We start from the raw sequence: 14,788 nt of genomic DNA on the forward strand, positions 1-14,788 counted from the left end.
GGCGTCCCACACTACGTTTCCCGAGGTGTCTCACAGTCTCCACTTGACCTCAGATAGGCTGAATACTTTTATAAAAAAAATACTTTTATTACATAAAAATAAATAAAAATATGATTACAATATTTAGTGTTTGCCGAACCTAATCCGTTTATTTGATCTTTTGATTGAGTTTTCCACGAAAACAAATTGATTTTATTGAGACTTTCGTAGCATAACTTTGTTATGGTCTAATTTACTACTTAAATCAAACCTTTCTATTCCTTGGGAAAAGCCTGTATTCAGTAGTGGAATATAGCTTTAAAAATTGTTACTGTTGTCACTACACGTATTTGGCATGCAGAGGGTTCTGGGTTCGATTCCTGACCATATAGATATGTAATGACAAATTTGGAATTTTATTTTGGTGTTATTCTACTCATCTTTATGTGCCTCCAAAACATATTTTTATTGCATTGGTTTGCAAAATAAAACTTTTGAAAGCAATATGTATTACGATACAACCGCGAGGATTTGTTATTCACGTGCGAAGGGATTGACATAACTATCCGAATACAAATATTCAGAATAACTCGTGACATATTCGCGTAGTGACGTCAGCTTCACTCCAATCCAGTTTTGAATAAAATAATATTCATATGAAGCTCTATTGTCAGTTCATATCCAACATGAAGACTGCATTTGTTTCACGAAATGAAGTAGATGAAGCCAACGAGAATATAAATTGCTTATGTTTATGTCTTAACCTATTATAAATAGCTCATAATATCGACGTAACAAATGAGTAATTAGTCCACTTGATGGTAAGTTTTTTTTTTTTTTTATATTTGAACCTGACGATAAAGCATGCGTGCTACCTGATGGAAAGTAGTCAACGTCGCCTATGGACATTTGCAATACCAGAGGAGTCGCCAATGCATCGCCGGCTTTGAAGGAGAGCTCTTTTTGCACCTTTTTTGAAGAGCCCCATGTCATAGCGCTCCGGGAATACCTCAGAAGGAAGTTCATTCCACATCTTGCATGTCCGTGGCAAGAACGTCCGCGCAAAATGGATACTGAAGCCCAATAATATCTGTTTTCATCTCCATGTAGTCATTAGGGTCTTACTCGAGGTCGGCCATAGAGGCGTTGCTACATTTGAGTTTGAAGTTGGAAAGCCTCGAATAAGTATGTCTCTCTTACCACTATTCAAAAAACAATGTTTAAGACTTGTTATCTGTGAGAAATAGATGTGCTTAACTGTTCGAAACACATAAGGATCTATCGTCTTCAGTCAATTTAGGAACACAAAAATGTCAGAAACGACAAAAATAACGACGCTTTCTACACTCACAACCTCACACAAGGATTCTCAGTGTCATGGGTGACATGGACACACTAATACGAAATACAAAAATCCAGACCCAGAATAGTTATCTAAATGTATCGTTTAGATATCTATCGGGCCGGGGATAGAACCCGGACCGCTACCGGACTGCGCGTCTAACCGGTATGGTGATCGCTCCGCTACGGGGGTCATCAAAAATTCGAACATCGACAAAACTTTACACACTTTGGTTTCGTTACGAACTATGGTGAGAAAAATTCTTAAAAATGATGACTATTAAAGAGGTTACATCGGCACGGTATCAGCATAAACATTTCATGTGCATGCAACCGTAGTTACGAAAGGTTTTTGTGGAACAATCCTTATTTGTCCATTTGTGTACTTCAGAGTTAATTGGAACCACTTATTGTACCTGGTCGCATTGAAAGGTCTTATTGTTAAAGATTATTTTTATGTTGGGATTTAATTGCTCCTTTTATAGTAAGTACTTGTTGTGAATGCATGAATTTGAAAATGGAAAAAAAAATTGACATTCTATTGTTTACAGCGAACGAGTGTGTATATAAAACATTTATCGTAATTATTTTATTTTCACTTGGAAATCTTTGAATTGTACACAAAACACTATATAGGGTGATTTTTTTAAGGCCTTGAGGGCCAAATTCGAAATTATAAGGATTAGCGAAAAATGCTGAAGTATTACTTTTGTGAAAACAGAAATAACTTATAGTTGTCTATAATGGAGTACTAAAAATATTCTTTTTTATTTTGTGTTGGTAACATGCACCGTGTTAACAATAGGTAGTCTAATCTGTTGTCTACGAGAAGTTGAAGTTATAGTAATCACTCAGCTTAACAGTGACTATTCTAATCCTTGGTGTCTTCTCGTAGAAAAGCTCTAACTCTCAGGTTAGTTGCAACTTTCATTTGGAGTGGATGATAGAGCACATTCTGTGCTCGCAGAGTTTTCGCTGGCTAGCAAGCTGGATGCAACTGTAAAAACCGCTAGAACTAATAACAATCCGTTCATACATTCTGTATGATTATTTGCTATCTATAAGCATGAAAATGTCAGGTGAAATTTCGAGGTAAAGCAATCGAATAATAATATGTAGGTACGTGTAACCTTTTGATATAAATTATACATAACACAAACAGATATTTGATCATCGTTGTAATACGATCTTGCTACGCAGAATATTTCAAAGGCCCCAGTAATGATATCTGAGTTATTAGATGTCGGCACCAACATCAGATGAAATTGAGATAATTTATACAAGGAAATAAAACCGAAATGTCTGTCAGTAACAAAATAATAAAATGTTTTAAGCTAATAATATGTACCTCCTGGCACGATACTTTATTTTTGGGTTTCTTGCCTATAAATAGTATAGCTTCGAATCCTCTAACTTCAAATTTTTGTATATTTATGAAGCGTTATGGACGTCATCATAGCGAATAAATAAATTATCAAAATATTTTTTATTATGATTCTCTTTATAGTAAAAGACACATAAACAAATATAAAGTGTTGTTCGGGAACCCTCAGTCTGCGAATTTGACTCGTACCTCGCCAGATTTATTGCAATTTTTATAGTACCTATGTGTTCGACCATCCGCAAATGCATCTGGTTGCACTTGAATATTACTAAAACAATTTATAACCACTGCGACAAGACTTTCAGATACAGCCAGAAAGCTTTATGATTTTCTAGATCAAAATTATTTCTGGTATATTTCCAAAATAAAAAATAAACGAGATTATATTCATGTAGACGAAGTTGCGTGAAGAAACTCGTATTAAAATATTAATTATGAGTAGCAACCTAATTAATTACCTTAATTCGATATATCTATGATGATATTGGCACGACATACATTTATTTATAACTATCCTTAATTTAATTAACTTGTGAATCCCAATGAAAAGCCGTCATGTGCAGCTTGACTTTGAAAATAATTGGCCAAGTACGAGTCGGGCTCGCACATGAGCGGTTTCATATAACCAAATTTTCATATTTTTTTATTTTTAATACTTGTTATTATAGTTGCCATAGATGTAAATATATTTTGAAAATTTTAAGTGTCTACCTACTACGGTTTAATAAAGCGAAAAACGACGAAAAATAGCGTTTCCTCGTATTGCGACACCAATTTATATTTAAGATTTTTTATTATTTTTAGTATTGGTTGTTGTAACGGTCAAAGATATACCTACAAACTCTATAAAAATTCAAGTATCTATCTATTATGTTTCACGAGATAGAGTTCTGTGACAGAAGAAAAAAGAGCGTAGGGTTAGTAATAGCGTTCCGTTTTTACCCTTTGGGTACGGAACCCTAAAAAAAGTTTAATTTCAATAATAATTGATATTGATACATATACATAAGATAAAAAGACTCACTAGAATAATTTATCATATATAATGGGGAAAAAATGGATTGGATTTAAAGTTAATTTATTTATATTGAATAATAGTTATTTATTAAACTTAGTTGATGTTTTATTTGATTACAAGCTTATGCTGAATTTACCTATTATTCTTTACCCAAAATGCTCTCAAAAACCCCAAGTTTCTTTTTCCTTCAGTTTTCCTTAAGTTATTTATTTAAAGCTTTTTTTAAGGCTTCTCCCAAAAAGGTGTTTCCGGGCTTGTTATATTTTACACAAAAGCTTTGTTTCTCCAAATTATCAATCCACGCCCTTGTTTTTGGATATCTGAAAACACGTGACAAGTTCGTTAAGATGTATATAAATAATATGTCTATATATAAATGATTTTTTGTCTGTATGTGCTTTATAGAATCATAAACCATGCATTTGATAATGTGATGAGTATAAGCCCACGAAGGTTTCTGAGTTGGTACGACCAATTTTTATTTATCTGCATGTCATGTTATTTTTTTTAAAACACGGGCGAAGCCGCCGGCACTACTACTCGTAGTACCTACATAAGACATATATATTTTATAGTTGTAAATTGTAATTGCTCGAATGACTTTAGTTATTATGTTTTAAACAAGGCAATTAAGACAAGGAATCTTGTTAACATTTAGAATATCGTATATGTTATTTCTTGATAAAAATGCAATCAATTGTTAATTAACAGTTAGATATTTCCTAATTTGTCTGTGAATTAGTCTGTGAAAAGTGATTTCGAAAAAAAGAATTACCTAATCACTTTTTAAATTAGTTTTTTTGGCTAAAATATTTTGATATTTTTGTGTAGGAGTAGAAGACGAGCATGCGCTCCACCTGATGGTAAGTGGCAACCACCGCCCATGGACATCTGGACCCCAGATAGGATTAGATATTCCTATCTGAGGTCAATCACAGATGCACCGCTATCCATGAGGACTGAGCTGGAACGCCTCGGAAAAGTATGTCTCTACTACCATTACTATTATTATTTACTCTATTATTACTTACTCTATTACCACACCTCTCAAACCAGAACACAGCAGCGCTTAACACCATTGTTAATAGGCAGAAATAGGTGTATCGATGGTGCCGCTGGAGTCGAACCACAAAGGGTTCTACCACCTAATATACTCTAATCAACTGCGTATAAGTTAGTAATGATTTTATCCTTACTTCTTGTCGTCTAGTGGAATGATATACAGTAATGTAGTAACAGTAGATATAGAAGCTATGTCAGCGAGTGTCATGTGATCGGCCGCGAGGTACTTGTTCTTGCTCAGGAAGGTTTCCAGAAAACTGTAACACTCTTCTACGTCTGATAACTGCGTGTCTCTCACATTCGGGTTACCTTTTACGACTGCTTCAAACTGAAAGTAACAAATAATTTAAAGTAGTAAATAATAAATCGTATCTTACATTTATTGTATCATAGTAAGTTAAGACCTGTTTAACAGTATTGTAAAGACTAGAAAAGCCAGGTCTTATCATGCTCGGTATCTAGAGGATGGCTTTTCAACGTAATGTTTAGGTGTAACAATTCAACTGTGATTGATTCCACGTGGGAAACTTATTCTATTTGGTGTTAGGGACAGTAGACACGTTTTGAATGGCTAATTATCATGACTATGCATGACTGCATGTTCACTGTGTGTTCATGTGCTATTAAGAATAACTTCATTTTGGCGTTTATTTATCTGAATTGATTGCGTATATTTGATAAAGTCAACAACTTTAAATAATTTAATTAACATTTAATTTTATTAATTACCTATAATAGTAAAAATATTATAAAAAACATACTGTAATGCTTCTCATTCGAGGAAACAGTGTAGCGGCATTGAACAACAGTTTCTGATTTACCAGTGCTCTCTTTTTCACATCTTTTGGGTACAAAGAGTCATCTTTAGCGTATGTATCCGTTAAATACGCCATTATTGCGTGACTGTAAATAATTGGCAAACTTAAATATAATAAGTGGAGTAAATATTATTATTTCATTATCAATTACGTAATCATTACAAAGATTCTTAAACACATTAATAATAATGATATCATATAATGACATAGTCATATTTGATATCTTAGAAATATTAGATAGTAATATTAGATTAACTGTTTCAATTTATTTTCTCAACATTTAGTTTTTTTATCTACGAGTATTTGTTTAATTTCATGCCTATTTTTGTAGAATGTTACATAACGAATTCAATTGTAAAACTGATTGTATATAAAACTTTAATATTACATTCGATGCACGAAAGTAATGAAACTTCAACAATAACGATTTTAAGCAAAATACATTTTAAATTTGACCAGAATCATAACAATGCGCTATGTGGAAATATGTCTATAACATATTCAGATAATATCATATCTGTCCATTCATTGTGAGATCAGCAGTCTATTAGTCTATAAGCAGATTGAATTAATTACCTATCGATAACAGTTTCAGTAGATACCCTTGAAGTCGTATTGTGAAATATACTAATTTATGTAAATTACTCACACACAAATATTTATATGAGAGCTATTTATTAGTTTACAAAATATTTTATCACTACAGAATAATATGTATCTAATATTGTAATTATTATTACTTTTTACCTATATGTAGTAATAAAGTCCATAAAGCCAGTGGTAATTTTATCATTTTTCAAATAAAATCAAATATTTTTTTATTCAAAATAGGTTGTTAACAGAGCCTTTTTGAAAGTCAATGCAACTACCACCACTTCACAAAGTGTTTCGTTTTGGTGAACAAGCAGCGAAAGAAACTCCATAACACACATCTTTTTAAAAAATAAATGTTTCATACAATGGCTCTTAACCTGTGGAGCTGGGGCTGCTTCAGACCACACCGTTTTAGCGGTCAAATAATCACTCAGCCTATAGTACGCTTATTACATAGCGTTTGTTTAATGACAAGTTTATTTTTTTTTGTGAGATTCAAGATGTGGTCGGGTATTTTGTTGTAGTAGTGAATACAGTTACACATGAAAGATCTAGCCACCTTACATGATCTATATTTAGTTATTGATAATTTATTTCAATTTCTAGTATTAAAGTTATGAAATATATAATAGCAAGTGAGTTAGAACCCTAATTTTATCATTTTTCAATAAGATAATAGGAGTCGTGAATGAGGAAGCGGCCGATTTGAAGGCAAGTGATCACTGCGCCCATGGACATCTATAAATAACTCCATATATAACAGGTTTTCCTCCTGTAGCTGATCACAGATATGTTGCCACTCTTGAGGACTAAGACAGTCACTACATATAATTAGATATTGTTACTTCATGACAAACATCTGTAATTAGGTCTAAATAAATCTCATAAGTACATCTTTATATATATATTTCTTATGTGCGTGTGTATGTCACTGAATTCCTCCTAAACGACTGGACTGATTTTGATGAAATTTGTTGTGTGTGTTCAAGGGGACTTGAGAATGGTTGAGATTTACAATTTAGTCCGTGGGAAAAGTTTTTTTTTAATTAATTTTTAATTCGTAAGTAGTTATAGAATCGGAAACTATGCATTTAATCAAGTGATGATCTTTAGCAAAGTTGTTGTCCAAGAGCCCACGATGGTTTGGGAGTTGGTAAGACCAATTTTAGACAGATGGCACCACAGTCATTCCAATGCAGGTACAAATTTTCCGTTTTATGTTTGTCATATTATTTCTTTAGAATGCGGGCGAAGCCGCGGGCACCACTAGTTTAAATATAAAATTTGTTAATGCAATAAAAGAGTATGAATATTATTTAATGTTATAAGCATAAATAAATATGTTCTCTTTAACCTTTCATGGAGTATAAAGTCACCATCTTCGAAGACTGGCACTGTATGTAGAGGATTTATCTGAAATTATAGAAAAGTAACATTAAAATTTAAATTTATTAAAAATGTATATGTGATATCTACTGTATGTACGTGAACTATTATAAATTAATATATGAGTAAATGAGTATGTAGCTTTGGAGATGGTATGATTTGAGGGCATTCGTCGACAGAGGAAGCGGTCGATAAGTCTTTTTATATTAGGTATAAAAGTAGAAGGTAGAGGTCTTGGAGGGCTCCGGTTGTGTTCCGTCGGAGATCCCGGAGTTCTCCGACAAGCGTTGAGGACGGACACCGGGGGGGTTTTAGTGCGGTAAGAATCCCACATAACCCGGCGTCGCTCTCACGTCGTCGGGTACCTTTTGAAGGTTTCCCCCTCGTTAAGAAAAAAAAAGGTATAGACGTCTATTTGCTGGTTAGTGTAAAGTACCACGCATCGTCATCAACCCATTTCTACCCCACTGCTGGCAGGATGCCTCTCATAATGAGAAGAATGACGAATAAGAACTGCCACGCATACTCATCAATAAATCAACCTCAAATTGGATTAGAGTACCTATTGCCTGAGGTCGGCCACTGATGCATTGCTTCCTTTGAGGACTAAGTTGCATCTCTTTTAAGTGTATCTTCCTTAGCATTCTCTTTAAGCAGAACACAGCAGTACTGGACCCTGTTGTTACCTACAGGGCAGAAATTGGTTGGCAGAGTTGCGGTGAAGTCTCGGGAGATTAATCACAAATAATTCCACGTAAAAAAAAGGTCCGTAGAAAGAGGTGAGGTTTTAGCGGTTATTCTTTTTACTGTGAAGATATCATCTTTATATGATATCTTAGATCTTTATCATCTTCAACTTTACCTTTCGATATATTTACCTTAGTTTCCAATATCTTCAACGTAAGTTTCAATATTTACTTTAACTTTGAAAATCTTTCTTACCTTTAAAAATTCTGGCGTGAACTGTTTTTTGTGTACGATATCAACTTCGACCAGCTCGACCGGGATGTCCAGGATGTCGCACAGCATCATAACTGCCCTGGCCGGGGGGCTGGCGTCCATTTTGTAAACTTTGAGTGGCATCTAGAAAATAAACCGTTTATTATGAACAAGTGTTTTTATCTTAAGTATTTAATCTCGAAGACTACTGGAATGATATTATATATTCTTCTGACAAGAAACTAAATAATAATCACTATATCTACAATATTATGTTATACTGATACTAACGTACACATACCACGCTCGCCTTAAACCAGTAAAATTAAATATTATGGAAATATTTTTTGAAAATTCATTCGTAAATGTAAGGCAAGATTCCGAAATTTATCTCGTATATCGCCCATTTTTAGAATCCATTATTATTAATCAAACTCAAAAAGTCAATCTGGACAAAATACACATTTGGTCTATTTACTCCAAAAATCAACAATCGCTCCTTAACCGATTTTACGAAGCGGCTTACAACAGGTAAAAAAAGTTTAAAAAGAGTTAATTAAAAATTAACCTACCCTAAGTTACTGAGATACAAGCAAACAAGGAGGGTCTAGTTACGGGAAGGGTTAAATCAAAAGGATTGACTTGTTTACCTTTTAGGTCGACCTTTACGAGAATGGGCTAACCCTGTGGTGATTGCATGTCATACAAAATAATATGTTTAGAAGATGGGGACAGTTTAAACCACAACGTCTTTGACAATATGTTTTTATTATTTATAAGTATCAAACGAGCAGGGCTGGGCTGCAGTGGCCATTTACCTTCAGTAGACCTGCATACTACTGAAGGTAAATGGCCACTGCAGCCCATAGACTTCTGTAGTCAACTTCAGATAACAGTAAAGTCCCATTTTACTTTACTATTATCTGGAGTGGATAAGACAAGGTCGGCCACAGGTGCAATGTTACCCCTGAAGACTTATTTGGAACGCCTCGGGTAAGAAGGTAAGGTGGTAGAACCCTATGTGGTTCGACTCCGGCGGCACCACCGCCACATCTATTTCTGCCTCATAACAGCGGCATTAAGTATTGCTGTGTTCTGGATGAAGGGTGTGGTAAGGGAGATATACTTTTTCGAGGCGTTTCAGCTTAGTCCTCAGGGGTATAATTTGACAAACTTATAATTATCCCACTGCTGGGCATGGTCCGCTTCACAATGCGGACTGGTAGGTACACTCCACACGTTTTTGATAACAATGTTTTTTAAGAACACTAAGTTTTGTAGGTTTCTTTACGTTGTTTTCCTTCACCATTTTAGCAATGCTAATTAATTCCTTACATTAATTTAAGTAAATAAATTATAAGTATAATTAATATTTATTATTCTCAGGTGTATACTTATACACATTTCTGTTCACTTTATATTTCAAAGTCAAATAAAGGAGTAAAGGTTATTTACTAAGTATAGTAACAACCAAAGGAATGTAGTAATCGCAGTTAGGTTTTATATTGTACTAGTATCTACATTATGGACTTAGGGCCGATGTAAGATGAGGGTCTAAGTCGACCGGTTCGAAACTACATTCTTAGTACTCGTTCACGTCAATATTTATTTCTTATTATTGTACATTCATTGTACATCGTGCAGATCAAAGTCCTAGTACTAGTGCAATTATAATCCTATCCTACATAATTAGCTAAGCTGCAGGTAGTATTGTTAGAAATTACATAGTATTGTCTGGTTATGTAAACTTCAAAAAAATGTAGATTATAATATCATGGTAGTATTACATACTAGTTTTTTATTGACTTTGATAACCATTATGATATATTTTCATTATGGAGTCAGTCATTTAAAAGATACAATATTTACTCTGGGCTCAATTCACAACGTAAGACGAAATATGAACTAATTGAGGTAAGATATTTGTTGATTGTTAAACTAGCGATCATTATAAAAAAAACTCCGACCGGTTAAAAATAACGATTTCATATATTCAAATCCGGCGTACCAAAAAACCCGAGACATACATACACTCTAAAACATTACCCTCCGTATTCAATAGAATCGTTCTCATAAGAAATTTCAAAACGTTTTAAAATAATGAAATACAAATATCGTATTTGTATTTCATTATTTTAAAACAGATCTAAAACTTAAAACTAAATCTAGAAATAATGGTGCAATTATGTAATTAAGATTCCTAAGCTTGTAACCGCATTGAAAACAATATGTAATTTTCATAATATTTAACAGTTATATTCATAATATTTAACATAATTATATTCGTAAAAAACATATTCTACTTACATTGACAAGCAGCTTGTTTGGTTTATCAATGTGAACGCTGGCTGTGTCTGTTGATAACTGCCTGCAAACTACACACAAGATGTTTATATAATGTTAACGGGTTGAATGTACCTTAGATGATAAACGTGAACAGAAATGTAAAAACGTATTATATTATTTAAACTAAAGAAATATTGCAATATGCGTCTTGGGTATAGAATAAAGAAATAAATCAATATGCTTCTGGGATTTTTTAATATTTGTGTAAAGAAGGATTTTAGTTTTTTTTTTAAGTTTATTTAAGTAAACTTTATAATTTTTCGTATAGATACATACTGTAAGGTAAGTAAATATTGTTGTAATTTTTGTTTATTTATATTATAGAAGTAGCACACAAACATGCAATCCACGTAATAGTACGTGGCCACTGCCGTATATGAACATCTTTTAACTTAGATAAGACTAGATTCCCACCTTGGATCCGCTAAAGTCCGCTAAAGTTTTATATTGTTGTCCATCATTTGATATGTACGACAAACGGCAAGGCCATTTCTTTACATTTTATTTTGATTATCCGTTATGCATGTATGTTGTGTGATGAAGATTTCTAGGAAAGAGAACATGCCTATGCACATATAATTTGATAGCGCGTAAAGATGTGCCTTTTGATAATTAAAAAAATAAATACTTACTACTATTATCTTATTAAAGTCACTTTGTAAACACATACCTCGACAACATTTATAAAACTCATAGAGTAGGTATAATAAGATACACTTTATAAAATACTTACACTTTTAGTTTATATGAACACGAAACTCTGCTCATTGGGTTATCTTTGACTGGATATCTAATCATACATGTTGAAGCAACACACTCTACAATTGGCTGAATGTGTGCCCAACTCTTTGAGGTTTAATTACGCTGCGAACTGTACACAATTACATGCATTGTTTGCAACTGAGCACAATATAGTCTTGTGGAGTAACACTTAGACCGCTTGTTTCAATGTAGTTTTAAGGATTATAAGTGTCCCATATCCTTAAGTATATCTTTCCGCTATTCAGTATATTTTGATTATGATTTGAAATAAATTATAGTCTCAAATTATTTTTTATTTAGTACAATACAAGTTACTACAGTATTTATGAGAAAATGGTATTTCTTTTTCTCTACTTTACTTTTAGACATATTAATTAACCTGTTGTTAGATAAGATTGACGCTACTCATTTTGTATGCCTTTAAGCATCTCCTAACAGAATAAAGTGTATTCTGTCTGAAGCTGAAGTTATAAAATTGTTCCCAGGCATATTGTTCCAATGAAATCTAATTTAAAGCGCCTTATAAAAAGAATGTTTACTATACTTAACCCTTTCGAAACCAGCGTATTGCTATAAACCATAAATAGGTGTGGTTTTGATCCCACTGTAAGGCGCAAAACTGACATGTCTTAGATTTTACTACAATGTCCTCAAAAGTATATAATGTCTTATAAGGGACATGACATACGCTGATGACCATTCTCATTATGCTATGACACCTATCATTAATAGTGAGATATTAATGTGTTGATGAGTATTCATATCTTCCTAGGTATTTGAAGTTGCATAATCTTATCTTTTATTACATGCTAGCATTACTCTTCAAATAATAATTACCGTATCTTTAAATAAATTAAATTGAAGTAATAATTAAATCAAAATATTAAGATCAATGTTGACAAAATAATTACCATAGTTAACGCTATCTAAACATGACTCTTTAAAAAACTTAAAATAATATACGGCATATTTTTTCTTAATAATTGGTCTCTTATATATTTTTTTATAATTTATTGTAATGACGCAGCGAATATAGGAAATTAAAGTTTAATTTAATATTAGTTTAATATTAGCAGTAATTAAGTTGGCATGGACATAGCCTAAGACCTATTGCTATTTACAAGGAGGCGGATTCGGGGGAATCCAATTCCGGTCTTTCGGGCTCGAGATGTCGTGGGTGCGGTCCGCACGCTCATCTCATGAGGAATATCACTGAGAGAGGCCCCTCCCTCTTGGGACATGGCTGGCGTTAACATCAGCGCCGGCCGACGTTGTCGGGTCGCGAATGTAATGCTAACGCTTCTCGCGACCCGGCATCAAGCGTCCAGAGGAACGCCGCGGAGTTTTAGTCGGTAAGAGTCTGACATATCCTTTCGCTCCCCCGTGTGGAAGTGAATCCATGAGGATTTCTCCGCGTAAAAAAAAGACCTATTGCCGTTTGAAGTAGATAATATGTAAAGTAAACATTAATTTAATCCATCCATCAACCTTTTAGATCCACTGCTGGTTATAGCGGCAAAACTTTAAAAGCAATGAAAATAATAATAAATTTTAAACTGTATATTTTAAGCCAACCAACCCAGTTTATTCGTCTAAAATACTGGAAAAGAGTTATTCAAACTAAAGCTTCGGAATTGTTTGCAATCTACTGCTGAATTTGTTACATTTGGGCTAATTGTTTTTAGTTTCAGTGCCGATGTTCAATAGTGAATATTTTTACTTTTATTTTTAGTTTCCACCAATAGTGCACAGGCTCTATCACGAATGTGTCAATTCGACGCGATGTCATTTGATTTACATTCAAAAAACAAAATTGACGCTTAGAGCTGGAAAAATAGTTCGTTTCCCGCTTAATGTATTTAGTTCGTTGCAATCACGTTGATTTACGAGTGTCAGTAGCCCAGTTTATCTTTTTTTGTTGTAAATAGTTAAGTTAATTAGTTACTATTAATTAGGTTTTTGAATGTGACAGCCTTTTTGGTTCTACATCGCAGGTATCACAGCCACTTTGTCCCTGTAGTCTCGGGAATAGAATAGGGCTACGGTATCCTCTGCCTGCCGTAAGAGGCGACTAAAAGGGGGCTTCCGGGGTTGTAGGCCGCAAGTGTGGGAGCTCGAACCGTCCAGCAAGCAACCCCGGGAAGGACGACGGTATGTGTGGTCGCATACCGTCGTAAACACCAGGTAGTGTGGGAGGAGCCAAAAGTGCTCCCCTAGGGCAGAGCCCGATCGGGGCATCGCGCTTGTAGGACTCCGGTTGTGTTCCCTCGGAGATCCCGGAGTTCTCCAACAAGCGTAGAGGACGGCCACCGGGGGGGTTTTAGTGCGGTAAAAATCCCACATAACCCGGTGTCGCTGCCACGGCGTCGGGTACCTTTTGAAGGTTTCCCCCTAGTAAACAAAAAAAAAACAGTTTAAGGCAATGCTGGTTTCTTTTTTGATGCTCTTTGTTATCCTAACAGAAAAATATGAACTGTTTTTACAATAGCCAAAAGTTCATTTGATGTGACTTCTCGTCGTGTCTTACTTAGGCACCGTCGCCTATGGACAACTGTCAGTAACTTAGAGTCGCTTTAAGCAATCAGTGTGCATAATATAGTGTTGCATCTTATCACTGGGATAAACCTTTCTACGCCCTTTCATTGGCACCAAAGCAATACAGGCACTATTGCTAAAAAGACGGACTCTGCAGTTTAATTACAAAGAATCCCTTTTGTTTCCTGGTCGTGATACGTGATCCTCAATTTTTTTTTTATTATATAAGAGTAGCAGACGAGCATGCAGTCCACCTGATGGTAAGTGACTACTGACGCCCATGGACATCTGTAATCAACCCCAGATAGGATTAGATATTCCTACCTGAGGTCGGCCACAGATGCGCCGCTACCCCTGAGGACTAAGCTGGAACGCCTCGGAAAGTCTGTCTCCCTTACCACACCCTTCAAACCGGAACACAGCACCGCCTAACACTGCTGTTATTAGGCAGAAATAGGTGAGGCGGTGGTGCCGCCGGAGTTGAACCACAAAGGGTTCTACCTTCAAATTGATTTACAAGTAAGAATATCAACTCAATTGGGCTAACGAATAACATATACCGTGTTTTGTTTGCAGCTATCACTGCTGTATCTATGTTGGAAATATAATTATCAACTTGTCACG

General features: G+C 34.5%; 1 protein-coding gene across 1 annotated transcript; it reads right to left on the reverse strand.

Annotated features, from left to right (window-relative positions):
• Positions 1-3,765: 3,765 nt before the first annotated feature.
• Positions 3,766-10,896, reverse strand: GSTe3 (glutathione S-transferase epsilon 3). Its single transcript, XM_073084912.1, has 6 exons — positions 10,829-10,896; positions 8,525-8,665; positions 7,551-7,609; positions 5,546-5,687; positions 4,919-5,112; positions 3,766-4,042 (listed from the first exon to the last, which is right to left on the reverse strand). The coding sequence occupies exons 2-6, from the start codon at positions 8,663-8,665 to the stop codon at positions 3,925-3,927; spliced, it is 654 nt and encodes a 217-aa protein (XP_072941013.1). The 5' UTR covers positions 10,829-10,896; the 3' UTR covers positions 3,766-3,924.
• Positions 10,897-14,788: the final 3,892 nt, after the last annotated feature.

The sequence above is a fragment of the Epargyreus clarus genome, unplaced genomic scaffold (assembly GCF_041222505.1).
Source record: "Epargyreus clarus isolate Ecla_fem2 unplaced genomic scaffold, WU_Ecla_fem_2.2 ptg000021l, whole genome shotgun sequence".
Lineage (NCBI taxonomy): Eukaryota > Metazoa > Arthropoda > Insecta > Lepidoptera > Hesperiidae > Epargyreus > Epargyreus clarus.